The sequence below is a fragment of the Anas acuta genome, chromosome 23 (assembly GCF_963932015.1).
Source record: "Anas acuta chromosome 23, bAnaAcu1.1, whole genome shotgun sequence".
Taxonomy (NCBI): domain Eukaryota; kingdom Metazoa; phylum Chordata; class Aves; order Anseriformes; family Anatidae; genus Anas; species Anas acuta.
In genome coordinates this window covers 1,146,237-1,169,652 of record NC_089001.1, presented here as the reverse complement: position 1 = coordinate 1,169,652, position 23,416 = coordinate 1,146,237, and the positions used below count along the sequence as shown (strand labels likewise).

The 23,416-nt window shown below is 61.9% G+C and overlaps 4 protein-coding genes across 10 annotated transcripts in view; 2 read left to right on the top strand and 2 right to left on the bottom strand.

The window, feature by feature from the left end:
• The window catches only part of SIK3 (SIK family kinase 3), a 66,806-nt gene extending 60,071 nt beyond the window's left edge, over positions 1-6,735 (bottom strand). For 3 of the 4 annotated variants that reach the window (XM_068659007.1, XM_068659009.1, XM_068659010.1), the window contains exon 1: positions 6,494-6,735. In XM_068659007.1, coding sequence (XP_068515108.1) covers positions 6,494-6,703 — 210 coding nt within the window. In that variant the 5' untranslated portion in view covers positions 6,704-6,735. The remainder of the gene's footprint in view (positions 1-6,493) is intronic. The other variant, XM_068659008.1, reaches the window with a different exon arrangement.
• Positions 1-23,416, bottom strand: part of APOA1 (apolipoprotein A1) — a 113,438-nt gene that overhangs the window by 64,555 nt on the left and 25,467 nt on the right. The window lies entirely within an intron of this gene.
• PAFAH1B2 (platelet activating factor acetylhydrolase 1b catalytic subunit 2) lies at positions 7,309-12,593 on the top strand. The gene is made up of 6 exons (XM_068659026.1): positions 7,309-7,464; positions 7,939-8,026; positions 8,592-8,681; positions 9,600-9,716; positions 10,636-10,758; positions 11,363-12,593. Exons 1-6 carry the CDS (start codon positions 7,445-7,447, stop codon positions 11,639-11,641), a joined length of 717 nt encoding a protein of 238 aa, XP_068515127.1. The 5' UTR covers positions 7,309-7,444; the 3' UTR covers positions 11,642-12,593.
• SIDT2 (SID1 transmembrane family member 2) lies at positions 15,905-23,091 on the top strand. 4 transcript variants are annotated; one of them, XM_068659011.1, is made up of 28 exons: positions 15,905-16,295; positions 16,844-16,965; positions 17,077-17,238; positions 17,331-17,376; positions 17,456-17,557; positions 17,637-17,720; positions 17,844-17,955; positions 18,058-18,123; positions 18,252-18,345; positions 18,464-18,519; positions 18,717-18,728; positions 18,907-18,978; positions 19,063-19,137; positions 19,364-19,426; positions 19,696-19,817; positions 19,897-19,970; positions 20,060-20,126; positions 20,267-20,340; positions 20,433-20,556; positions 20,645-20,762; positions 20,834-20,970; positions 21,055-21,163; positions 21,271-21,347; positions 21,503-21,549; positions 21,841-21,946; positions 22,068-22,178; positions 22,251-22,364; positions 22,468-23,091. In XM_068659011.1, the coding sequence occupies exons 1-28, from the start codon at positions 16,101-16,103 to the stop codon at positions 22,528-22,530; spliced, it is 2,604 nt and encodes an 867-aa protein (XP_068515112.1). In that variant the 5' UTR covers positions 15,905-16,100; the 3' UTR covers positions 22,531-23,091. The 4 variants fall into 4 exon arrangements, with proteins under 4 accessions (XP_068515112.1, XP_068515114.1, XP_068515115.1 ...); XM_068659013.1 differs by lacking the exon at positions 18,717-18,728 and having other exon boundaries at positions 15,906-16,295; XM_068659014.1 differs by lacking the exon at positions 19,364-19,426 and having other exon boundaries at positions 15,906-16,295.

The following is a 23,416-nucleotide window of genomic DNA, read 5'->3' as shown; positions in this document are numbered from 1 at the left end:
CGTACAAAACCCCAAACTGCTGACTTAGGGTTTGCGATGCAAATGCGCCAGGAAGCCGCGCTTCCCTGCCGAGCGCCGGGCCCTCCGCGGTGCAGCAGGAGCCGCTGCGGGCAGGCAGAGCCGGGCAGCTCCTCCAAACAGCTGCTGCGAGGGCTCCTCCAGCGAGGTGTGCGTCTCTGGGATGGCTCCATGGCGTTTCATGCAACGAAAGCATGGTACCTGCGGTGAGACAGCTCGGGGCACCTCAGTGCTGCGGGACTCAGAAAGGGAAGGAGAAGCAGAGCAGTGAAATGCCAAGCTGTCACTGCTCGCCTTAAGGATGAATTCAACGCGAAGCAAGCAGGAATGAGCAAGTTTGACACAGTATTCTGGCCCTCGTTGCATTTCTAAAGCTGTTCCCTTTGTTCCTCTCTCCAATACCTGTGCTCTGCACACCTGACACTGGACCAAAGCTCCTTTGGTCACCCCCCACAGGGCAGCCCTGTGGGACGTGCGCCCACATCAGCCCCGTTCCCACCCCATGGTGCCATGCAGCAGGCCCTGCTTCCACCCCACGACGTCTGTGAGGGAGCTGTGGCCCCGAGGAGCCCCGTGGCGGGCACTGCGTCGCTTCCGCCGCTGCCCCGGCCAGAGCAGGGCCTGTAACTGAACACCTCCAACCTTTTAATTCCCTGCTCGGTGCCAAGGGCAGCCTCCCAACAGCTGCACTGTGCGCAGCTCCGAGCCCGCTGCCCCGCTGGGGGACTGCTCCTCGTGGTCTCGCTGGTGCCACGCAGCCCCTGAGCTCAGCCACGAGCCCGAACCACGGGAACGCAGAGATCTCCCCTCCCCTCCACACACCTTTCCAAAAGGGAAGAGTGAACAAATTCACGGCGTGCCATCAGAAAGAGATTTGGTGCCGCTGCAGCCCCGCGGGCTGCTCACGAGTCCCAGAATCAAACAGTGAAGCCGTGCACCGGCCTGCAGAGCAGTCCTCCAACTGCACTCTGTTATTTAGGAACAATTATCAAGCAAAGGTAAACAATCTGAATGACTGTTTGGAGTTCATAAAACATTCCAGTTCACTGCAGCCATTAAAAAGCGAGCCAGATGCTTCGCTGAAGCGTGACCCAGATGAGCAGAGCTCCCTCCTAATCCCTAATGCCAACCCCTGGCGCTCGCTGCCACCTCACCACCACCGAGGGCAGCTTCTCTTCCCCAGGAATTGAGGCTGCAAGTGCCGGGGCTGCTGCTCCTGGCTGCGTTGGAGGCAGGTGTGCCCGAGAGGAGAGGTGGCACAGCCCCACGCCCCCCGTACAGCTCCTGACCCATCACAGCTCACACACTGAGGGCCAACCTCTGCACCCAACCATCCCCATGGCCAATGTGAGAGCAGCACCACTCCAGCTCTGCCTGCTGCAGCAACCCGGGACCTGCAGCCCCACACCGACAGCGGGGAGCAGAGACGAAGGAAGGCCCACACAGCTCGCAAATGACTCAAACGGCAGGAGCGCCGGCTGAGTGGGAAAATACCCACAGTCAGCCTGCGCTCGCCTTTTTACTGTGTAATCCCAGGCCCGACTTGGCTGAAAAAATATTAATATTGTGTTCTGACTAAGCAAAGCTTTCCCCATATAACTCAGCCGCTGTGGGAAGTGCACATCCCCTGCACCTCTGCCAGGGCAGCGGGCACCGACCGCCCACGCAGCAGCGAGCCCCGTGGCCGGCAGCACCGAGGTTTCCTTCTCCTGCAGCAGCCCCAAGCTCGGCAGGAAGGGAAGCTTCCTTTCAATCGGACGCTCCCCAGAGCAGCTCAGGTGAAGGCAGGTATTAAACCCCCTGTGCCCAGCGTGGATCAGGATGGTTCCTGCTGGTTTCCGATGAGATCCAGCTCGGAAACACCCCGCTGCTGCGCAGCCGGCGAGCGTCGCGCTGCGAGGGGCAGGAACACAACCGGGCTTCGTGCTCCAGGAGCACCCTGCTGCAGGTCCCGGGGTGATGCGGCACACGAGGGTGAGCACAGGAGGCTGCAGCCCCGCAGGATGCCCCAGGCAGGATCTGCTGCCCGCGCTCCAGGCCAGCCGCTGACCTTGGCGGAGCCACTTGGAGATTACAGCTCAAGGATTTCCTACAAGCATTTCTGGAGAGAGAAGAGCAAGTAGAAAGAGCGGTGCTCCTTATCTGCAGCGCCCGACGGTGCTGCTGGGCTCACGCGGACACGTCTGAAGCCCTGAGATGTGGCTGGGCACTCACAGCGAGCGGCCGAAGACGAACGCTTTCTCTAGCGCTAATTATTCCCCTGCAAAGCTCAGTATGGGCAAGGGGAGGGATCAGAGCCTCCTGATCCTGAGGCAGCGCACGGGGCCGAGGTCAGCACTGCCTGCTAAGGGAAAGCAGGGACGGATGCCTCGGGAGGAACTCACCCAGGTGCTGAGAGGCTTTGCCCACCCAGGTTCCTCACGTGCAATACAACAGGACCCAGAGAAGACCCCAAAGATGACCCCAGTGGTCCCCAAACGCCTGCTCGCCCTCACAAGCCATCGCTTTGCTTGGCCAGGGCCACCCAAACACAGCTCCAAGCAGCACCACGCAGAACAGCCTGGCTCCTTTCATCCCACAGGTGGCAACCGGCTGCAAACAAGGATCCCCAGTGCAGCCCAGCACGTTATCTGCTCGGGCTCACACGGCTACACACAGCTCATCAGCTGATTCCTGCAAAGTCCATTAAGAAGCCTTAGATGTCGTTAAACGCCACAATTAGCTTGTAGGGGAAGCCTTATCAGCTCCAACTTGCCCGCCCGTGGCTAGAGAGAAGCCCCTGGGCTTGAGTGAGACACCCGGAGAGGGAGCAGATGTGTGCACCTTACGGCTGCCTCTGCTCCTGCATCCTCTGCACAGCAAGGACACGCAGGAAAGGAGGTGGCCAACGTGAGCAGGAGCTGGGAGGGCTGGGAGGGAAGGAAGAGCCTGAAGGAAATGTGCCTTTTTGCAGAGATCCACGCACGCTTTCTCAGCCCTGAAAGCATTTCACCGGGTCCATTCCATCAAGCCTGCTTCACATGGCACCAACCATATTTTAGAAGTTCTTGGAAGGAGCCACGAAGCTTCCATCTGTTTGCTGAAAGGCAGCAGACATTCACGGCCTCCAAAGCCAGATTTTATTTGCAATACTTTAATCTGCTGCCTGAGCCCCGCGCTCTCCTTTATCCCCATCAGCGTCGCGCCGGGCGCTTTCCCCCGGCACCGACAGCCCTCCTGCGCCTCCGGCCCAGCCCCGCAGTCACACAACGGAGACTCCTTTTCTTCTAAGTGATCTTCAAGCCCGGGTAATTAATGCGCTGTAATTGCATCAGGTCGTTTAAGAAATCGAAGGCAGAGCTGCTGAGTGCTAACAGCACGACACCGGCACGCGCTGCAACGCAGGGGCGCAGACACAAACCTCGCGCTCACACCTCCGGGCTGCTGGGGTGGGAGGTGCTGTGTGTGGGTTCGTGTGCCCGGGCTATTTGGGAACCTGGCTGAAGCCAGGCACAGGATTCCCTTTTCATGGAGCCCCTTTGATGGCCGTTCAGCAGAGGGCGAGGCTCAGCCTCAGCTGCAGGGACTTGGGGTCAGGGCTCCTAGGAAAGAGCCCCGCAATGAGCAGCACAGCTCCCACGGGAAGCAGGATCCACGCAGCAATCCCTTGGGCCAGGCAGAATTTCACCTCAAAACCACGAAACGTGTGATGCCGCTGCTTCAGCTCGCAGCTGATAGTTAATGCCTCTGTGGGGCTCAATAACTAGTGCCCCTCATCCCCACTGCAGCAGCTACGCCTAGCCTCGGCCCAGCTCCAGGTGTCCCAGCGCCTACCTCCACAGACTCAGAGCAAGATTTTGGCCGTGAACTCCAGCTCCCAACACGAGCCTCAGGAAGCACAGCCAGCCTCCCGCGGCAGCACCCTCACAGTCACAGCAGAGAGGCCTCTGATTCCCCAGGGAGGGCTCAGCTCCTTAAACCAGCAAAAGAAATCAGCTTAATTTCAGCTCCAGCAGCTGGTGCTGGCCGTGCAGAAGGGCCGTGGTGTCGGTGTGACCCCGTGCAGCAGCTGCAGGTAGCTCCTTCCACACGAGGCAGAACCAGCCCAAATGGTTCCAGCTTTGCCCATGACCCAGCTGCTGCTTAAAGCTCCCAGAAACTTACAAATATGTTAAAAAAAAAAGCACAGTTTAAAGTTAAAAACAAGTTGGGTTAAAACAAACACTTAAAAACCAAAGCAGGGCAGCAGCTCCTGAAGACTGCAGCACAACACTACAGAGAGGGGTCAGGAGGCACCTGCTCCCCCCGTGCTCCTCCAGCCCCCCCATTAACACGCGTCCAGCAGCTCTTGTGCAGAGCGGGGGCACAGAGCTGCGATTCCAGGTCTTAGAACCCAAATCAACAGGGTTTCTGGTGAAACATCAGAAGGGACAAAGGGGCAGAAGCAGGGAGATGCAGCAGGATACCTGCGGGTGGATGGATCCCGTCAGGGAGCCGTACAGCGCACAGGGCTCCAGCTTCGCGTGGCCAGGGTCTGGATGGAGATCTCCAGCTCAGTTCCCACCCAAACCGCCAACCATCCCTTTCTATTTCCTTACTTCCAGCAGGGCCAGTCACACACACAGGCCTCCTGCCCTCTAGGACGAGGAGCGTTCCCCCTCGGCAGTGTCCCCAGCACTGCTGACCCACCTGCAGCTGGGCTGCAATGCCCTGTGTCAGCACGACGTGCCCGAGCAGCAGCGCCAGGCGCGCCCGGCACACGCTCTCCTCCTCCTCTCTGTAAATAAACGCAGCCCTTCAGCCTCCGAGCGGCACGGGGAGCCCAGGCCTTTGATGCTGGGACAGCCACCGCGGCACTCTGCCTTCTTTTTTGAAGGGTAAGAGGGAACCGAAGCCAAGCTGTTATCTGCAGATGTCACATCAAAGTCCGCTCGCCCTGCTGAACGTCCATCGGAAAGGAAAACAGGCCCCAGACCCCACCAGGAGAACACCTTTGCCATTAACGAGCAGCAACGAACCCAAGCTATTCATGGTTATCTCCACCGTAACCTAAAAAGCCAGGGTAGGGCCTTTTTCAAACCAACACGGCCACTGGTGCTGGGATTCCTTGCAGGGCAGAGGAACACAGGCTGTGATCAGGGGCCGTGCTGAGCCCAGCTCTCCTCCAGGGCAACGTGCCACGGGGCCAGCTCTGCGGGGTCTGGGGATTTGGTGCCTGGGTTGTCCACGCTGCAGAGCACACCCCTGGCAGGAGCTGCCGGCACGCTCCGTCGTGCCCCAGCTGTGTGTAAGGTCCAGAGGGCTCCCCCAGATCGCCCATGGAGCACTGCCCAGCGTCTGTGCTCTCCTCTAAGCCGTTTCCACTAAGCCGGCCTGGTTAAGGTATTGCCGGGATGAAAACAAAGCTGCCAGCGGCTGTTTCAAGACCATTTCCAACAGATTTGACCTTTCCAAGGTGTTTTACACCTGTACCTGCCCCCTAACCTCATAAGCCCCAGATCCTGAGGCAAACAGCTCTTCCCCCCCCTCACTCCTCTCCCCGAGCCAGCCCCTGCAGAGGAGCCCTGAGCCAGCAGCACTTGTGCCCGCAGGCCAAACGAGCCCCTTCGCTTGCCCTCCTCATGGCAAGGGGGGGATCCAAAGGGAAACCTGACCTGGGGGTTGGGAAAGCTGCCAGGCCAAGCTTCAGCTCCCCACTGCTCCCCCTCTGCCGCTCGTCGACCCCAGGAGCCGCCGGCTGCTCCCAGCCAAGGGGCGTTTGGGGAGCTCGGAAGCCACCACGGGCACCACCTCAGCCATGGCAGGCAGCGAGGACACCCCCAGCCCCACCGCCTGCAGCCCCTCCAGGCTGCTGCCCACAGCCACGTCCTTCCCACCCAGCACAACCCCGGTTTCAGCCCTCCCATGGCTCACACACAGCGCATGGAGCCTGGCTCCGGGCCTGTCAACCTTGAGGACGGCTCCCAAAGACGATTTAGCGTGCAGACCAACCATCTGAAGGCAGAAACGAGTCTCTGCTTCGGTATTTTGCAAACCTCGGGCTGACACCATCCAAACCTTGGCTCTAGAGGAGGCTGCGAGCAGGGACGGCTCGGGGGTGAGGGGCTGAGCCGGGCTCCATAGGATCCGGGATCCAGCCAGCATCCCGGCCGCTGCCGGCCCCGTTCCTGCGGGGTCAGCCCGGCTCCGTGTGGGAACCCAGCAGGGCTGGGAGCAGGGAGCGCGGGGAGGCCCAGCAGCTGGGGGGGGGGGCAGCAATAAAACCTGCCTCAGGACAGCCACAAACAGCCCATTTTGGGCACAAATGCGATGAATTCACCCCATACCCGGGCACGGGGGGGGGGGGGGCTCAGGGACACGGGGTGGGGGGGCACAGCCGGGCCCTGTGCCCCGTGAGGCGGCCCCAGCCCCTCACCCCTCACCCCTTACCCCGCGCCCAGGCCCTGTCAGGGCCCTGTCAGCCCCCGGGGGGGGGTCCCGCGGGGCCGGGCCTCACCTTGGCGCGGGTCACCAGGTGCGTGGCCAGCTTGACGACGGCGAAGTTGCCCTTGCCGATGGTGCGCTCGATCTCGTAATACCCGATGCGGGCGGGCCCCGGGGGCCGGGGGGGCGGCGGGGCCGGGGGCAGGCGAGGGGCCGGGGGCGGGGGGGGCCCCCCCGGGGCGCCGCTCGCCGCCGCCGCCGCTGCAGCCGCCGCCGCCGCCATCTTGTCGCGAGGAGCGCGCCCCCTCCCCCCCCCGCGGGGCTGCGGCACCGCGTGAGCTCAGCGGGGGGGGGGGGGGGAGGAGGGGGGGGGGCGGCTGCCATGGCAACCCCGCGGGGCGGGGCGGGGCGCGTGACGGCAGCGCCAGGAGGGGCGGGGCCAGGAGGGAGGAGACGCGAGGTGATTGGGCGAGGGGCGGGGCTTGAGGGGAAAGGGGCGGGGCTTCAGGAAGGGGGCGTGGTTTAGAGGAAGGGGCGGGGCCTCGCGGGGAGGGGCGGGGCCGGGAGCCGAGCGCGCCCCCGTGCGGCGTCGGGAGCGCGCGGCGAGGGTTTAGGGGGATCGGGGGGGCCCAGAGCCCCCGCACGGCCCCGGTTGGGCCCGGTTGGGCTCGGTTGGAGCCCGGAGCCCCTCAGGCGGCGCTGGGCGCGTTGTGGGCCCGCTGTGAGGCGCGGCCGGCCCCCAGCAGGGCCCTGCCCGCACCCGCGCGGCCCCCGCGGCTCCGCGCCCGCACTGAGGGGGCCGCCGGAAGCAGCGCGGTGACGTCACCGCCGCCCCGCTGACGTCACGCCGCCGCCCCGCTTCCCTTTCGCCCCCTCCCCCCCCCGTGCAGCAGCGCGGGGCGGGACTTCCGGCAGCGCGCCCGGAAGCGGCCCCGCCGGGGGGTGGTTGCCAGGCGGAAGCGGAAGCGGTGGTGGCGCAGGCGCGGAGCGGGCCCGGGCCGAGGCAGGAGGGAGGCGCCCGGCCATGGAGTCGCGGGGCGAGCCGTGAGTGCGGGGCGGCGCCGCGCCGGGACCGGCCCCTGCCCTCCCGTCCCGTCCCGTCCCCTCCCGGCCCCAAATCGCCGTGCCCCGGGGGGCGCCGCCCCGGCCCCGCCGCGCCGCTGGGTGCCGGGGGCCGGGCCCCGCCTCGCCCCGCGGCCTGGCGCTGCGCCCGCCGCCGCCTCGTGCGGGCCGGGCGGCCCCGAATCCCCGCGATTTGACCCCAAAATCGCCCCGGGTTGTCCTCGGGAGGGAGTCTCGGCCGCGAGGTGGCCCCGGGGGCTCCCGTCACAGCCCTGCCCGCAGCTCGGCCTTGTCATTTAGAAATTAACCCGTTAAACGGGCACAGCCCCCCGTTAAACGGTCACGCACCGCCCGTTACACGTCTGATGGGCCCCGGGTTTTTGGTTTTATTTTATTTTATTTAATTTCCCCGGGGCCAGCCCTGAGTGCCGCCCGCCCGCCCTCTTCTCTCCGCAGGAACCGGATGAGCCACGGGGACTCCAACCCAGCGGCCGTCCCGCACGCCGCCGAGGACATCCAGGGGGACGACCGGTGGATGTCGCAGGTACAGGAGCTGCCCGGGGAGGGGCCGGGGACACGCAGGCTGTGCTGCGACCTGCCTGTAGGGGTGAATCCAGGCCATTAGCAGCGTTGACCTGAGTGCCATGGTGTGAAATAGCATTAAAAAAGCTGTTTCACCCATTAATGGAGAGAAATTGCTGACCCGTTTGTTAAACAAAGCACAAAACAGGGCTCTGTGCCTGCAAAGCGCTGCTCTGCTCCACCCGTGTCTTTACAAGGCAGGCACGGAGCTGAAAAGGGCAGAGCTGCAGCGTCTGCACCCCCAGCCTCTTGCTGCAGCGCTTCCTCCTGCAGCCAGGGCAGCATAGCCAGAGGCTGCTCCCTGTGGCTGTGTGTGGGCAGTGCCCAGAGCAGGCAAAATGCTGCTCTCAGAGCCAAGAGCTCGTCCCTGTTAGAGTTGGTGCAGCTGGGAGGGGTGCTCATGGGTTAACAGGGGAAAGAAGCGTGTGGGAGGCAGGCAGGGGGAGCTGCTCGGGCCCTTCCTGCCCCACAGCAGTGGTGCTGGTGAGATGAGTGTGAGCTGACACGGGGCTGCTTTCTCCTGACAGCACAACAGATTTGTCTCCGACTGCAAAGACAAGGAACCCGACGTGCTCTTCGTGGGTGACTCCATGGTGCAGTTGCTGCAGCAGTATGAGGTACTGGTTACAGATAAAGGTGGTTTGGGGCTACACGGATTGGAAATCCTAATCCAGCAGCATGTAATCCTGCGTGGTCCTGACAACTCTTTGTTCTGTTCTGATGTTACCGCTGTCCTGTTGCTCTGCCCCGTTTCCTTCCCTCCCCAACGCCCGTACAAAGTCTCCCTGGTTTATCTGGGGCCGTTTGCAGTCCTGCTCTGAAGCAATTAATGACGGCCTCCCCTTGGCCACGCAGACACAGCCCTTCGCTCCTTCCGTGGACCTCTGGTTCCAAACTCCCGAGGGTGAAATCTCTGTAGGTGTGTCCAGGCCAGGGCATGTTTAACCCTCAGCGTGCTGTGTGCATGAACCCAATTTTCTGGTGCCAAAGGGAAGGCGTTAGAGATGCCTTGAGAAGGGAATTTTGTTGAAGGCACTGGCCAGGTTTTGTGCGTTTCCTTAATCCCTAAAACTAGGGTAGGGGAGCAAAGGGAGAGATTTGCTGCTGCTCCACGGTGGCTGTAGCTGAGTTACTTTTTTGAGAGCTGCTTCCCAGTGCACTCCAGGCTTTTTTAGTTCTGTTACCTGGCAATAGAAGGGATTTCTTCAGCTCCTAGACACCTTCAGGAGTCGTGTCATTAACTGAGGTAGGGACACTGCGGTCTGCAGCAGCTCAGCGCTCTGTTCCTGACACCAAGTAGCTATTTGAGAGAACTTCCCCTTCCTTTGTGCCAGGACTGAGTGAACACCAGCCTTTCCACCTCTTCCGGACCTTGCAGCAAAGCCCTGTCCCGTGCTTAAATGCCCTTTCTGGAAGTGAGTTTTGGGGTGTCTCCCTGCTCCTTCCAGTCTCACTGACAGCATCGCGTGTCCATGCCGTGTCTCTGTCACCATCAGGCTGCTCCTCTGAAATAGGAAACTGCTCTCTGCTTGCAGATCTGGCGAGAGCTCTTCTCACCACTCCACGCACTGAATTTTGGGATCGGTGGGGACACCACCGGCCACGTTCTATGGAGACTGAAGAACGGTGAGCTGGAGAACATTAAACCGAAGGTACGACCGGGGCGCCAGGCGGGCAGCCGTGTGCTGACTCAGAGGAGACGTCAGTGGTGCTCAGCCCAGGGAGCTGTTAACTCCTAAGAGACCTTTTTGTTTGAACAACTGCCAGCACGAAGCATGCACAAAGTGCTGAGATGTGTTTGGCTAAACCAGAAGTGTTTGGGAACAGGGCCGTGCTCTCACACACATGGGTTTCGCTGCTGAGTGTGCAAATAGCAGAGGAGTCTTTAGGAGACATGGGCTCACGGTCCCAGCACAGATGGCGATCAGGCCTGTTATTTACTATCGCTAGGTGCAGGCTGGATTGCAGCGTGTCTCAGGCCTGAGTGCTCTCAGCCTCTAGGTGGGGATGGTGAAATCTTTGACAGAAAGCCAGCAAAGATGTTCAGAACATGGAGCGAGGAACAGCTTCGCACTCTGCACCTGAGCTGGACTCCTTTACTGAAGGCACTGAGCAGCCCACCACGGGCAGTGCCGCAGCGTGTGCTCCACTAGGAAGGCAGCGCCACTCATATTTCTGTTATTTATCAGCATTTAATCTTTCCTTAAAGAAGCTGAGCTGCACGATTGTCCCTGTCCTGAAGGAGCACGTGCTGTGTGAATGTCATCTCCTTTTTGACCAGTGCAGGCTCCTGCAGTGTGTTGGCTCTGTGGGATGGGGTGGACTCAGACATCTCCTAGGCTGAACAGAAAACTTTCAGTAATCCTGGTTTGTCTGGACAGAGGCTTGTGAGATACTGTTTAAAAGTCAGCATAACTGACAGCTGAAGACCTCTCGCGATGTGGGTTTATACTTAAACGTTCTTAACCGAGCTTGCTGGTCACAGCTGATGTTTATACAGGGTTATCAGGGTCTTAGCAAGAGTCTTACAACTTGTTCTGAAAAGGTTGCAAACATTTCTTCTCCTCGCAGGTCATTGTTGTTTGGGTTGGAACAAATAATCACGAAAACACAGCCGAAGAAGTCGCAGGCGGAATCGAGGCTATCGTGCGCCTGATAAATACCCAGCAGCCACAGGCCAAAGTTATTGTGCTGGTATGTCTCGTGGAGAGCTGCGAAAACAAAGCGCTGTGAGGAGGCCCTGTGTTCTCTGCGCTGTGTCTGGGTGATACTGGGAGGGGTGGTGGTGGGGGAGGGCACTCGCTGCATTTATCTTCTGCTCTGTCCGTGCCTCCCCTGCCTCGCCTGGCTCTGCAGAAGCTCAGCTCCACCAGAGGTGGGTGTGATCGTTCCCACTAGCAGCATTGCTGCCCCGCTTAGTGATGTTGTCGAAGAAGTCCTGTGAGGGATAGAAGTGCCCAGATCAGAGCTGGGATTTGGAAGTCTTGGTTTGCCTCCTTGTTTTAACAGGTCGGCTGGGGGCTGTCCCACTGAGAAGCGTAGCGGAGGCGTTCAGTGCACTGCTGAAAGCTTTTGGAGAGAGCACAAGCTGATAGCTTTAAAAAAAGCAAGAAAAGCAAGTGCCCTGCCAGTTGTGCTTATAGCTCATCGGCAGTTGCATTTAAAATTGGATCTGAATGGGCTGATTGAAGGAATGAGATCCCTCTGTCACAGACATCCTAAATCCTGAAAGGATGCCTGAATTGACGGGGAAATCATTACCGTGTGAAAGCTCCTCACTGCCTCTCTCTCGTCTCAGGGCCTGCTACCTCGTGGAGAGAAGCCAAACCCTCTGCGGCAGAAGAATGCCAAGGTGAACCATCTGCTAAAAGCCTCCCTCCCCAAACTGCCCAACGTGCAGCTGCTGGATGTAGACGCCGGCTTCGTGCACTCGGATGGCACCATCTCCTACCACGACATGTTTGATTTCCTGCACCTGACGGGAGGGGGCTACGCCAAGATCTGCAAACCCCTCCACGAACTGATCATGCAGCTACTGGAGGAGACCCCTGAGGAGAAACGAGCTGCTCTGGCCTGATCAGCTGACGTCAGTGTTCACATCCTCCAGCCCATCAGATCAGTTCTGTCACTGGCACTACAGAATCCTTCTTTCTTAAAGCACTTTCCATTGTAGAATGTTACGGATGCTCGTACCTAGTGTTTTGAGGGGGAAGGCTGATGTTTAACTGGTCTTGTACATATGAGGGCCGGCTTGGTTGGTTTTATTGCAGGAGGAGATTAGCTGAAGAAGAGTTTTACTTTTAAACCATTCCTCATTTAAAATGAGAACAGGACTGTCACTCTGTGCCCCTCCCACGTCTTGTTGCTCTGTGGTTGTCCTAGAACCTTTTAGCCTGTCTCTGACAGCCCGTGCACAGCTCCTGGCTCACCGTTCCTGGCTGTAGGGGTTGTGCTCTGTGTATTAGCCTGGGAACGAGAATTGCCTTCCACTTGCTAATAACAGAACAGATGCATTTTTCAGTCTCAGTCCCACATTCTAATAATATTTCCGTTCTTTCCTTTTTTCCTTTTTTTTTTTCCCACTGGGGGGTTAGGCGACACGTGTCGCTTTCCCACTCCTTATTTCTGAAGCAGCATGAAACTGGAATTGAGAAGTGTAACGAAACAAACTGTTAGCTGAACGCGTGTCACACTCCCAGGTGCTTGTGCTCGTGCTTGCTTCACCATGCTGGGGCACGCTTCATTCCGTGCAGCTTCCCTGTGGGCAGCCTCGTTCAGGTGCTGCTGGCTGTCCTGTTCTCTGCTCCTGTCCGTGTATGGTGTTGCTGCCTTCTAACAGTTGTTCAGTTTAGGATTTTTAATTATCCGGTTAATATCACAGAAGGTAGTTACGTCCTCGCTCCTATAGAACTGACATTTCATTCCTTTGAGTTGCCTGTGCTACAGGGCTCTCTACAGTGCTGTTCATCTTTCTTCTCTTTTTTTTTTTTTTTAAGTATGACTGTTACATCCTTTTTTTTTTTTTTTTTTAATTAAGAAAACCCATATGAATAACCCCTTTTTGCAAGGCCTAAATCAGTCTGAAGCTTTACAGATTCCAAGGTGTATATTTCTTTATTGCTTCTGTTTTACTTGTATAAACACTTTATTCAAGCAACTACAGCCTCTTACAGTAAAAAGCGAAGCCAGGGTGTAGCCTCTTCCTGCCCTGGATGCGGCTCACCTCCAGGCAAGGGAGCCAGTGCAGCGAGCGCCCTCTTCCAGGGGCTGCAAGTAGGTGGGACTTTTTTTGTTGTTGTTATGAGAGCTGGTTATAGTCTACTAGTGGTGGTATGAAAACAGCCTTTCATCTACAAGTGAAAGCTTCTCTTTTTCAAAAAGAAACCGTTTTGGACCCTAAACGCAGAGCCCTAGGCGAATAGCTAAATATACTCGCAAATAAAGTAATTTTAACTCAAGTCTGTTCTTCCTCAGCTTACCTGCCGGAGCTGGAGCATGGCAGCGCTGTGCAGACATCAGAGATCCGTGCTGTGGTGGCTGCCAGCGCAGATCCCTGCTCCTTTAGGGGCGTGAGAGGGATCTGCAGCCAGACACGCTCCTCCTGGCAGGTAAATAGGAGAGGAACCGATGGCTTTTTAGCGGGCGCTCCATGCTGTGTGCTTACTGAGGGGTGTTTAGGTGTCCAGGTTGCTTGCTGTGCCCTGCTGCAATGAAAGTACATAGGTACTGTATATAGTCTGTTGGCCCTTTTTTATAATAAAGGGTGCTGGTGTTTAATGCAGTCTATAATCTAGCATTAAGGAATACTTTTATGTCCCCACTACATTCCCCTCTTCCTGTAGATTTGATCATAGCAGGATTTCTGCCTGGATTGCATGCATAGTGTGTGTTTTGTTTCCAGTATATGTGATCTACACACAGATGAAGGAAGGATGAAGCTTTCCAATTCCCCGAAATAAAAGTAAAAAGTGTTGGAGTGCCGTAGTAGAAGGAGGATGATTGTCTCACCCCCATGGGCCAGGCCAGGAACGCGCTGCTCCCCAGGCCCCGCTCAGCCTATGCACTCTGTAGCCCTGCTGCCTTGCAGAGCAGGCTTTAAGATAAAGGTGTTCACGCTTCTGATTAGATGCTTGCTGGAGAAGCTGGTGTAGGAAGCAGTGTGAAATCCAGCCTTGAAAATCCATCGCAGTGGAGGATTCTTGGGGAAAAGATTTATTGACCCCCCCCTCCACACACACACCCCTAGGGAGACGGGACAAAGCGCCCTGCTCCCTGCGAGCTTTCCAGCTTTCTAGGCTTTTATAGAAAGGCAGTGTGATAGTTTAATCTATGCATCCCTGCTTCCCTCCCTGCTGTCCCTGCAGCTGGTTAAAGAGACGCTGCCCAGGAATGTGTCCTTCCAATAAAAAGTTAACTCCTCAACTGCGGCCGTGTCCGGCGGTGAGTCAGCTGCTCTTGGCAGGGCGCTGGGTGGAACGAGAGAGGTTGGGCAGGTTCGTGGCTCCTCTGCAACGTGACTGAGGACAGCTCTGCTTAGGCTTGGCTTGCTCAGGTGCCACGCTCTGTGCTTCTTTCGGTGTTCGCAGCCCTCCTCCTCGGCTGCCTTAACCCTTGCTGATGGGTGCTGATGCTGCACAAGGAGAGGAAGGACAGCTTTTTTTGTTGTTTTTTTCCTAGGAGACTTTAGCTGTGCTTGGGGCTGTCTAGTAAGAAACTGTCCCGCGCAAAATTGAGACGTTTTGTGTGAGGGCAAGGAGGGATTCTGCCTCCTCACTGAGCAAATATTAAAAAAAACGAGTGCCTCGCCAAAGGACGCATAGAAAAGCTTCAGTTGCAGCTTTGGGTGACCGATGTCCCTTGGGATCGGGGCTGGGCTGCCCCAGCCCGGCCAGCATGAATTATTTCATTGTTAATGGTTGGCTGTGGAAGAACCGGCCCTTTGGGGCTCTTTCCTTTTGTAAACAATCCAGTTGCATTTTTCAGTTCTGTGCTGAAGCCTGGTGTCTTGTCTGTACAGTGGCCTGCGAGCACTGCCAGTTCCCTATTTATTGCAGCCAAGAGAAAAGATGTGAAAGGACGGAAAAGGGTGCCTGGGGACTTGTTGGGGAGGAGGGGGTGACACTCCAGGCACATGGTGGGGACCTCCCCACCTGCTCGGGGGCACTGCTCTGTGTCTGCTCACTGACTTGAACCTTCCCGGGTGGGAATTGTGATTCTGCTTTGGCAAAAAAAAAAAAAAAAAAAAAGCATCAACTGGTAGAACTCACTCTGTCTAGTGCATATTTCAATATAAATGTAAATGTTTCACCCCAACGTGTTGCAGTGTGTGTGTGTGCGCCTGCGTCTCCCGCTCCCTGTCGGCTGCCTCCTGTGTCCCGTTGCTGCTGCTGGGCCATGGACCAGCTGTGGGGTGCTGCAGGGTCGGGGGGAGCTTCCCCAGGGGGGCCTCTCCCAGGTAAACCCGCAGCCTTCCCTCCCGTGGGTATTTGGAGTCGTGCTCGTCTGGATCCTCGCTTCTCGTTTAGTATCCATTCTTATTGCCAGTCTGGTTTCTGTTTGTTTGTTCGTTTTCCTCTCTTTTCACCGGTGTTTCCAAGCGATGCAGAGTTTGGGTACCCGAAACTCTGAGTGATGTTCTGCAGGTGCAGGTAACCGGCTGTCTGGCCATGGACAGCATCTCTCAGCTGGCTGCTGCTGGCTCTGATTCACTCCCAAGCCCTGAGATGAATGGGGAACGCTCAGCACTCATCGACCTCCGAGGCGTGCCAGCAGAGGCAGGATTTGGCCAGGAGTCGGGCGTGAGCTGCGGCTCTGCCCCGGCCTCACACCCATGGGGAGCGGGGAGCCCCTCACCTGGGGGGGCAACAAGCACTGTAATGGTGGGGGCAGATTGGGGCAGGAGGCTGGGGGCTGCAGCCCAGGAGAGGGGGAGATGGGGGGGGGGATATGGGAACAGGGTGTTTAGGAACAGGAGATGTTTGGGATTGGGATATTTAAAAGGGGAGGTGTTGAGGAACAGGGGCTGTTTAGGAACAGGATGGTGAAGATGAGGGGACATTTAGGAACAGGACTTTTAGGATCAGGGCGCATTTAGGAGCAGGACGCTTAGGACCGGGCTATTCCGGGAGGGATATTTCAGCCCGGGGTATCCAAGAGCAGCCCCGGCGGTGATGGGGTTCCCCGGGGGCTGCCCCGCTCCGTGTCCCTGTGCCCGTCCCGGGGCTCCGCTCCCCCCCCCACCGCCCCCCCCAACCACGGTGGCTCCGGGGCCGCCCCCGGTCGGCGTCACTTCCCCGCCCGGCCCTGACGTCACCGCCGGGACGTGTTTACCGCCGGGCGGCGGCACCGGCACCGGGGACACGGCACCGGCACCGGGACCGGGCACCGGGCACCGGGCACCGGGCACCGACAGCTCCTCGCCCCCCGCGCCATGGCTCCGCGCTCCCCGCTGCGCCCCGGCTGACCCCGCCGTGCCCCCCCCCGCCGCCCCCGTCCCGTCGCGGTGCCCTCCCGGTGCCCCCGGGGATGCTGGCGGGATGCCCCCCGCCCTGCTGGCCTGGGCGCTGCTGCTCTGGGCGCTCACCCCGCTGCCAGCCCTGCCCCAGCCCCAGCCCCAGCAGGGCCGGCGGGTGCAGGAGAAGGAGGCCACCTTCGACAGGACCTACTCGGACTGGGTGGACGCCGACCTGCTCAACATCTACGCCTTCAACCACACCGTGCTGCGCAACAGGGTGAGCGGGGCGCCGGGCACGGGGGGGGCACGGCGGCCTTTTGGGGGAGCGGGGCCCCTTTTGGTGGTGTGTTCCTGTTTTTGGGGTGTTTCCTTCCCTGGGCCATGTTCCCCTTGTTGGGCTGTGTTCCCCTTGTTGGGGTGTGTTCCCATTTTTGGGGTGTTCCCCTTCTTGGTTTGCGCTCCCCTTGTTGGGCTGTGTCCCCCCTTTTGGGCTGCATCCCCCCTTTTGGGCTATGTTCCTATTTTTGGGCTGCATCCCCCCTTTTGGGCCATGTTCCTATTTTTGGCTGTGTTCCTGTTTTTGGGCTGTGTTCCCCCTTTTGGTCCACGTTCCCCATTTGGGCACCCCAGGTTCACCCCGAGGCAGTGCCCCCGCCACCCCCTGGCCGTGCAGCCCCCCATCACCCAGCCTCGGGTGGTGGCAGAGCCCGGTCCCCGCGTCCCACCCCCTCCCCATCAGCACGGGGCCAACGTGTCTGCGAGCAAAGTCCACCCAGCGGGGCGCCGCTGCCCGGCCACAGCGTCGCCTCCGCGCTGTCCCCGCAGACAGAGGGAGTCCGGGTGTCGGTGAACGTCCTGTCCGACCACAAGGACCTGCCCGTGCTCTTCGTGGTGAGGCAGAAGGAGGCGGTGGTCTCGTTCCAGGTGCCGCTCATCCTACGGGGCCTGTGAGTGCTGGGGGGGCTCGGGAGCCCCAGGCGGGGGTCCCCGGCGGGCACGGGGTGGGCAGGGGTGTGTGGCACGGCACGGCACGGCACGGCGGGGTCTGCCTGCCCCAGGTACCAGAGGAAGTACGCGTACCAGGAGGTGAGCCGCACGCTGTGCCAGCCGCAGAGCAAGGCGGAGGTGGAGACCCAGCACTTCTACGTGGACGTCTCCACGCTGTCCCTCAACGCCTCCTACCAGCTGCGCGTCACCCGCGTGGAGAACTTCGTGCTGCGGTGAGGGGCACGGCCCCGGCCCCCTGCCCGCTCCCTCCCCAGGGCTGCTCCTCCCCGGCCAGCCCTCATCCCTCCTTCCCCGCTCTCCCCAGGACCAATGAAGCCTTCACCTTCAATGCCACGGCGTCGCAGCCGCAGGTGAGGGGCCGGGCTGGCCGGGCGGGGGGTCCGCACCGTGGGGAGCGGCACGGGTGGCGACGTGCCCCTCTCCCCCCAGTACTTCAAGTACGAGTTCCCCGAGGGAGTGGACTCAGTGATCGTGAAGGTGACCTCGGCCATGGCTTTCCCCTGCTCCGTCATCTCCATCCAGGACATCCTGGTAGGTTTGGGCTCTGGGGACTCCCCCCGGGGGGGACCCGCGGGGCTCGGCGGGGCTGACGGCCCCTCGCACCCCGCAGTGCCCCGTCTACGACCTGGACAACAACGTGGCCTTCATCGGCATGTACCAGACCATGACCAAGAAGGCGGCCATCACTGTGCAGGTGGGCACGGGCTGGGGTCACTGGGCATGGGGACAGGCCCCAGCCGTGGGGCTCAGTCCCACAGGGACCCATACGTCGTCCCCCCCCCGGTGCTGCTGACCCTCGTCTCTCTCGCCGTGGCAGAAGAAGGATTTCCCCAGCAACAGCTTCTACGTGGTGGTGGTGGTGAAGACGGAGGACGAGGCGTGCGGGGGGGCTCTGCCCTACTACCCCCTGTCCAAACACACCTCCCCAGGTGGGTGCCTGGCGGGGGGAGCCTTGCTGCTGCGGGGTCTGGTGCTGGGCATGGGGCTGACCCCCACCCCGCAGAGCTGAGGGCTGCCCGTGCCTCCTGCAGATGAGCCCGTGGATCAGCACAACCGGCAGAAGATGCTGGAGGTGATGGTGTCCCCTGCCATAACCTGTAAGCCTGGGTGGGAGCCTGCTCCGGGCACCGATAAGGGCTGGGAGCTGCGGGGTGCTGGGGGGGACCCCGGGACAGGTCCCCGGGGCCACCACTCGCCCTGAGCCTCGTCCCGGTTCTGTGCGCAGCGGAGGCGTACGTGAGCAGCATGCTCTTCTGCCTGGGCATCTTCCTCTCCTTCTACGTCCTCACGCTGCTCATCGCCTGCTGGGAGAGCTGCCGGTGAGCCCCCAGCCCTTGTGGCCCCCCCGTCCCCTCCCCGTGCCCCTGTCCGTGCCCCACGGCGCGGTGCCACCCGTGGGCGCCCTGCGGTGCCGCTCACGGCCGCTCCCTTTGGCAGGCAGCAGAAGAGGAAGGGGCTCCTGGCAGCCATGGACTCGCCCAGCCTGGACACAGGTATTCGGGGCGGCAGCGAGGGGATGGATGTCCCTGGGGCTCGTGGTTTTTTCTGCCTTTCAAGTGAGGCCAAAGAGCAGGGATGGGAACGCCCTGGGGTTTGGCTTCTCCTCTCTGGGGCTGACGCAGCTGAGCTGGGGCTTGGGCACCTGACTGGGTCTCTCTCTCTTTTTCCATGACTTTCTGGCGACTCCCAGCATCTTTACTGGGTAGGTGCCAGCGTTTGCTCTGTCCGTGGCTGCGAGCTGCTGCCCGCGCCGTGCCCCCAGCTGCAGGCAGAGGCGCAGGGCACTGCCCCGCTCCCATCGGCTGCATGGCCCCGTGCTGGGGGTGCTGCCAGTGGCTGCCCCCCACTGATGGAGCTTTGTGTCCCCTCCTGTCCCGCAGGACACTCCCGCAGCATCCCCGACTCCTTCCTGGGGCACGTCCCCTACGACACCTACGGTTACGGCTCCTTCGGTGAGTGCCGCCTGCTGCCCCTCGCCTCCCCACCCGTGGGGGCCCGGTGGCCGTGCCGCACGCCCACCCTGTCCCTCCCCGCAGAGAACGGCTCCTCCGGCAGCACCGAGGCCGCCTCGGGCAGCTTGGGCTCTGCAGAGGTCTCCTACGGATACGTGGGTGAGTCCTGTGCCGTGCCACACCACGGAGCCCACGTGCCAGGGCTGCCCCGAGGGCACCGACCGCTGGCAGCTCAGCTCTGCCTGTCTCCGTCCCCTGGCAGCCCCTGTCCCTCCCTGCCAGCCCGAGGTGGGGTCTCGGGGTGGGCACCGCCGGCTGGCGATGTGCCGGGAGCTGCACTGGGTCCCCCCCGTCCTGCCCCGGTAACTCTCGCTTTCCTTTGAAGGGCAGGAGCAGTTCAAGCGGCGCATCCCCTCGGCCCCGATGAGGCAGCTGTGCATTGCTATGGGTAGATGTTGGTGCCGAGCAGGGGGTCCAATCGAGCCAATCTGCCCTGCCCCGAGCTTTGCCCCGGGTGCAGCCCCCGCCGTGCCCGCAGCCACTCTGCCCCAGCCCCGCACGGCGCAGGGCCCCCCCGGCGCGGCCGAATCCTGGGGCAGGCCCGGGCTGAGCTAGAGGGGGGGGGCATGGGTGTAATTGGGGGTGATTGGTGTTGGCGAGGGGGGCTTGGCCCCGTGGGGTGCCCCCATCACCGCTCACCCCCCGGCTCTGGCGCAGGGGAGCGGTCGCTGGAGAACGTGGCCGGCCGGCCTCGCCTGGACTCGCTGAGCTCGGTGGAGGAGGACGACTACGACACGCTGGCCGACATCGACTACGACAAGAACGTCATCCGCACCAAGGTGCGTCCCCGTCGGGGCTGTGCGGGGCCGTGCCGGGGTGCCCAGCCCTGCCCCGCTCCGACCCTGCCTCTCCTTGCAGCAATACCTCTGCGTGGCCGACCTGGCCCGCAAGGACAAGCGGGTGCTGCGGAAGAAATACCAGATCTACTTCTGGTGAGGAGAGGATAGCGTGGGGGGGAGCGGGACGGTGACCCCATGGTGTCCCCAGTGGGCACCCCGGTGACACCGCTGTGCCCCCCCAGGAACATCGCCACCATCGCCGTCTTCTATGCCCTGCCGGTCATCCAGCTGGTCATCACCTACCAGACGGTGAGCGGGGTCGGGGTGCCCAACCCGGGGAGCTGTCCCAAACTGTTCTCCATCCCCAATGGGAACGTCCCCATGTCCCCGGGGCGTCCCCCTGTGTCCTCTCCCTGCCACCTCCTGCTCTCACTGTGCTGTGCCTGCAGGTGGTGAACGTGACGGGCAACCAGGACATCTGCTACTACAACTTTCTGTGCGCCCACCCGCTGGGGAACCTCAGGTCGGGGCAGCGGGCGTGGGGCAGGGCCATGGGGGGTGGGCAGTGAAGGGGGGGGGTCCCGGGGTGCTGAGGGGCTGACCCTTTTCCCGCAGCGCCTTCAACAACATCCTCAGCAACCTGGGCTACGTCCTGCTGGGGCTGCTCTTCCTGCTCATCATCCTGCAGCGGGAGATCAACTACAACCGGGCGCTGATGCGCAACGACACACACGCACTGGTAGGGGACACACGGCCGCGGGGCTCTGCTCCCGGGGGCGTCTCGGCATCCCTGAGCACCCCTTCCCCTCCCCTCTGCCCCCCCCCAGGAGTGCGGCATCCCCAAGCACTTCGGGCTCTTCTACGCCATGGGCACGGCCCTGATGATGGAGGGGCTGCTCAGCGCCTGCTACCACGTCTGCCCCAACTACACCAACTTCCAGTTCGGTGAGTGCCACCCCGGCACCGCACCGGGGGCAGCCCCCACGCAGCCCCCCCTGACCGCTGCCGTCCCGCAGACACCTCCTTCATGTACATGATCGCCGGGCTCTGCATGCTGAAGCTGTACCAGAAGCGGCACCCCGACATCAACGCCAGCGCCTACAGCGCCTACGCCTGCCTGGCCGTCGTCATCTTCTTCTCCGTCGTCGGCGTCGTGAGTGCAGGAGCGCAGCGGGGCCGGGCACGGCTCGGGGTGGCCACTCGCCAGCCCCCTGACCGCTTTTGTCTCCCCCCCCAGGTGTTTGGCAAAGGGAACATGGCCTTCTGGATCGTCTTCTCCGTCATCCACATCGTGGCCACCCTCCTGCTCAGCACCCAGCTCTACTACATGGGGCGCTGGAAGCTCGGTGAGGGGTTACCTGGGGGCTGGCAGGGCTGGGACGGGCAGGGGGCAGCTCCGGGACCCCCAGCAGTGCCTCCGGGACCCCCATCTCTACCTCCCCTGTCCCCACAGACTCGGGCATCCTGCGCAGGATCCTGCACGTGCTGTACACGGACTGCGTCCGGCAGTGCAGCGGGCCCATGTACGTGGTGAGTGACGGGAGGGGAAGGGACGTCGCTGCCCGTGAGCTTGCTGGCCACCGGCCTGGGGCTGCGCTGAGACCTGGCACGCCGCAGACCCCCCCCCCAGCCTGGCCGGGTGCCCCCCAGGCCCTCTCCTCACCCCGTCCCCTCTCCCTTGGCAGGACCGAATGGTGCTCTTGGTCATGGGGAACATCATCAACTGGTCGCTGTGAGTGCAGAGCCGGGCCCCCACGCTGCTTCCTCCACACCCAGACCCCCCCATCCCCGCTGCTGCCCCTGCCCTGCTCCCCCTCGGCCCCGGGACAGCCCCCGGTGCTGAGGACACCCAGCTCGTGGCAGCTGTGGGCTGAGCACGGCCCCTGCACCCGCGGCACCGCAGCGTCCCCCTGCACCGCCCCATCCCCTGGGGGAGCTGCCAGCAGGTCCCGGGGGACAGCAGGGCACGGGGGGGGGACACCGCAGGCTGAGCTGACCCCGCTGCCTGTCCCTGCCTCCCCAGCGCTGCCTACGGCCTCATTGTCCACCCCAATGACTTTGCTTCCTACCTGCTGGCCATCGGCATCTGCAACCTGCTCCTCTACTTCGCCTTCTACATCATCATGAAGGTGCGAGCGGAGCCCGTGCGGGGAGGGCACCGGGGGCGGGCGTTTTGGGGGTGCTCGGCCAGAGGCTGCCCACCCGTGCTGCTGGGTGCCCCCTGCGTGGTGACCCCAACCTCTCCTCCAGCTCCGCAGCGGCGAGCGCATCAAGCTCATCCCCCTGCTCTGCATTATCGGCACCTCCGTGGTCTGGGGCTTCGCCCTCTTCTTCTTCTTCCAGGGGCTCAGCACCTGGCAGGTAGGTGGCTGGGTGGGGGGCAGGGGGTGGCAGCGGGGTGGGCAGGGTGACAGCTCGCCCCGTCCCGCATAGAAAACCCCAGCCGAGTCCCGGGAGCACAACCGCGACTGCATCCTGCTCGACTTCTTCGACGACCACGACATCTGGCACTTCCTCTCCTCCATCGCCATGTTCGGCTCCTTCCTGGTAGGTGCTGCCCTCCCCACAGCCACGGGACCCCGGGGGGCTCAGCCAGGGGGGTGCCCAGCCCCTCGCCCTGCCCACGGCCCCTCCGCTGCCCTCTCCGCAGGTGCTGCTGACGCTGGACGATGACTTGGACTGCGTCCAGCGGGACAAGATCTACGTCTTCTAGGGGCCCGGCAGCAGAGGGGCTGCTGCTCCGCGGTGCCGCCCCCCGGGGCTGTGCCAAAATCCCGGCTGGAGCCCCCCCACCCCGGGGGAGGGATGCCCGTGCTGGGGGTCCCGCCAGCCTCTCCGTCCCCTCCTCGCCGTGCCTCCTCCTCACTGTGCGGGTGCCTGCGGCCAACCCCCCCGGGCTGCCCAGCACGTGTCTTAGCCGAAAATGGGGCTGGGGACTCCCAATGGCAGCCCGGCCCTTCTCTTGCACCGGGGGGGCTGCGTGGCTGCGTGGCGTCCCCCGTGGCGCCCGTCCGTGGTGACAAGTGACACTGGACAAGGTGCTGCTGCTGCTGGGACGCGCGGCCCCACACGCACACGGGTGCGGGACCTTCAGTGCCTAATGCCAGTTTTGGGGTGCGGAGCGTGGCGGCCCTGCCCCTGCACCCCGCTGTCGGGGTCAGCCCCCGGGGGGGCCGCGTCCCGCCGAGCCCCTCGCCCGGCTGGATTTCTCCTCCCGTCCGCTGCTCCTGCGGCCGTGCCGGGGAGCGGCTCCCATTAAAGTGTCTGCACTTTACCCGTGCCTGCCTCCTCCTGCGGGGCCGGGGCTGGGGGCTCCCAGCACATCCAGCACCCGGGGGGGGGTTTGGAGGGGCCGCTGGGTGTCAGCTGCACGCTGCTGCTCCCCCAGCCTCCCCCTTGGCTCCTGGGAAGCTGAGAGGCCCCCCAGGGCTGTGGGGCTGTGGGGTTTGGGGTGCGGAGGGGTTTGGGGTGCAGGCAGTGCGCCCATGGATGTAGGGGGGCTTTGGGGAGGCTGTGGGACCTGGGCTGCGCCCCCACGCTGTGCCCCTGGGGTCCCATGGTTGTGGGGACAATCCTGGAGCTGTGGCCATGTCCTGCTG

What these genes read in the sequence shown, in the direction of transcription:
- PAFAH1B2 (XM_068659026.1), top strand. Translation starts at nt 7,445, where the DNA reads ATGGAGTCGCGGGGCGAGCC. An exon ending in ACGACCGGTGGATGTCGCAG is followed by an intron (nt 8,027 to 8,591) that starts GTACAGGAGCTG and finishes TTCTCCTGACAG; the next exon opens with CACAACAGATTTGTCTCCGA. An exon ending in TGGAGAACATTAAACCGAAG is followed by an intron (nt 9,717 to 10,635) that starts GTACGACCGGGG and finishes TTCTCCTCGCAG; the next exon opens with GTCATTGTTGTTTGGGTTGG.
- SIDT2 (XM_068659011.1), top strand. Translation starts at nt 16,101, where the DNA reads ATGCCCCCCGCCCTGCTGGCCTGGGCGCTGCTGCTCTGGGCGCTCACC. An exon ending in AAATACCAGATCTACTTCTG is followed by an intron (nt 19,971 to 20,059) that starts GTGAGGAGAGGA and finishes GTGCCCCCCCAG; the next exon opens with GAACATCGCCACCATCGCCG. An exon ending in GCAGCGGGCCCATGTACGTG is followed by an intron (nt 21,348 to 21,502) that starts GTGAGTGACGGG and finishes CTCCCTTGGCAG; the next exon opens with GACCGAATGGTGCTCTTGGT.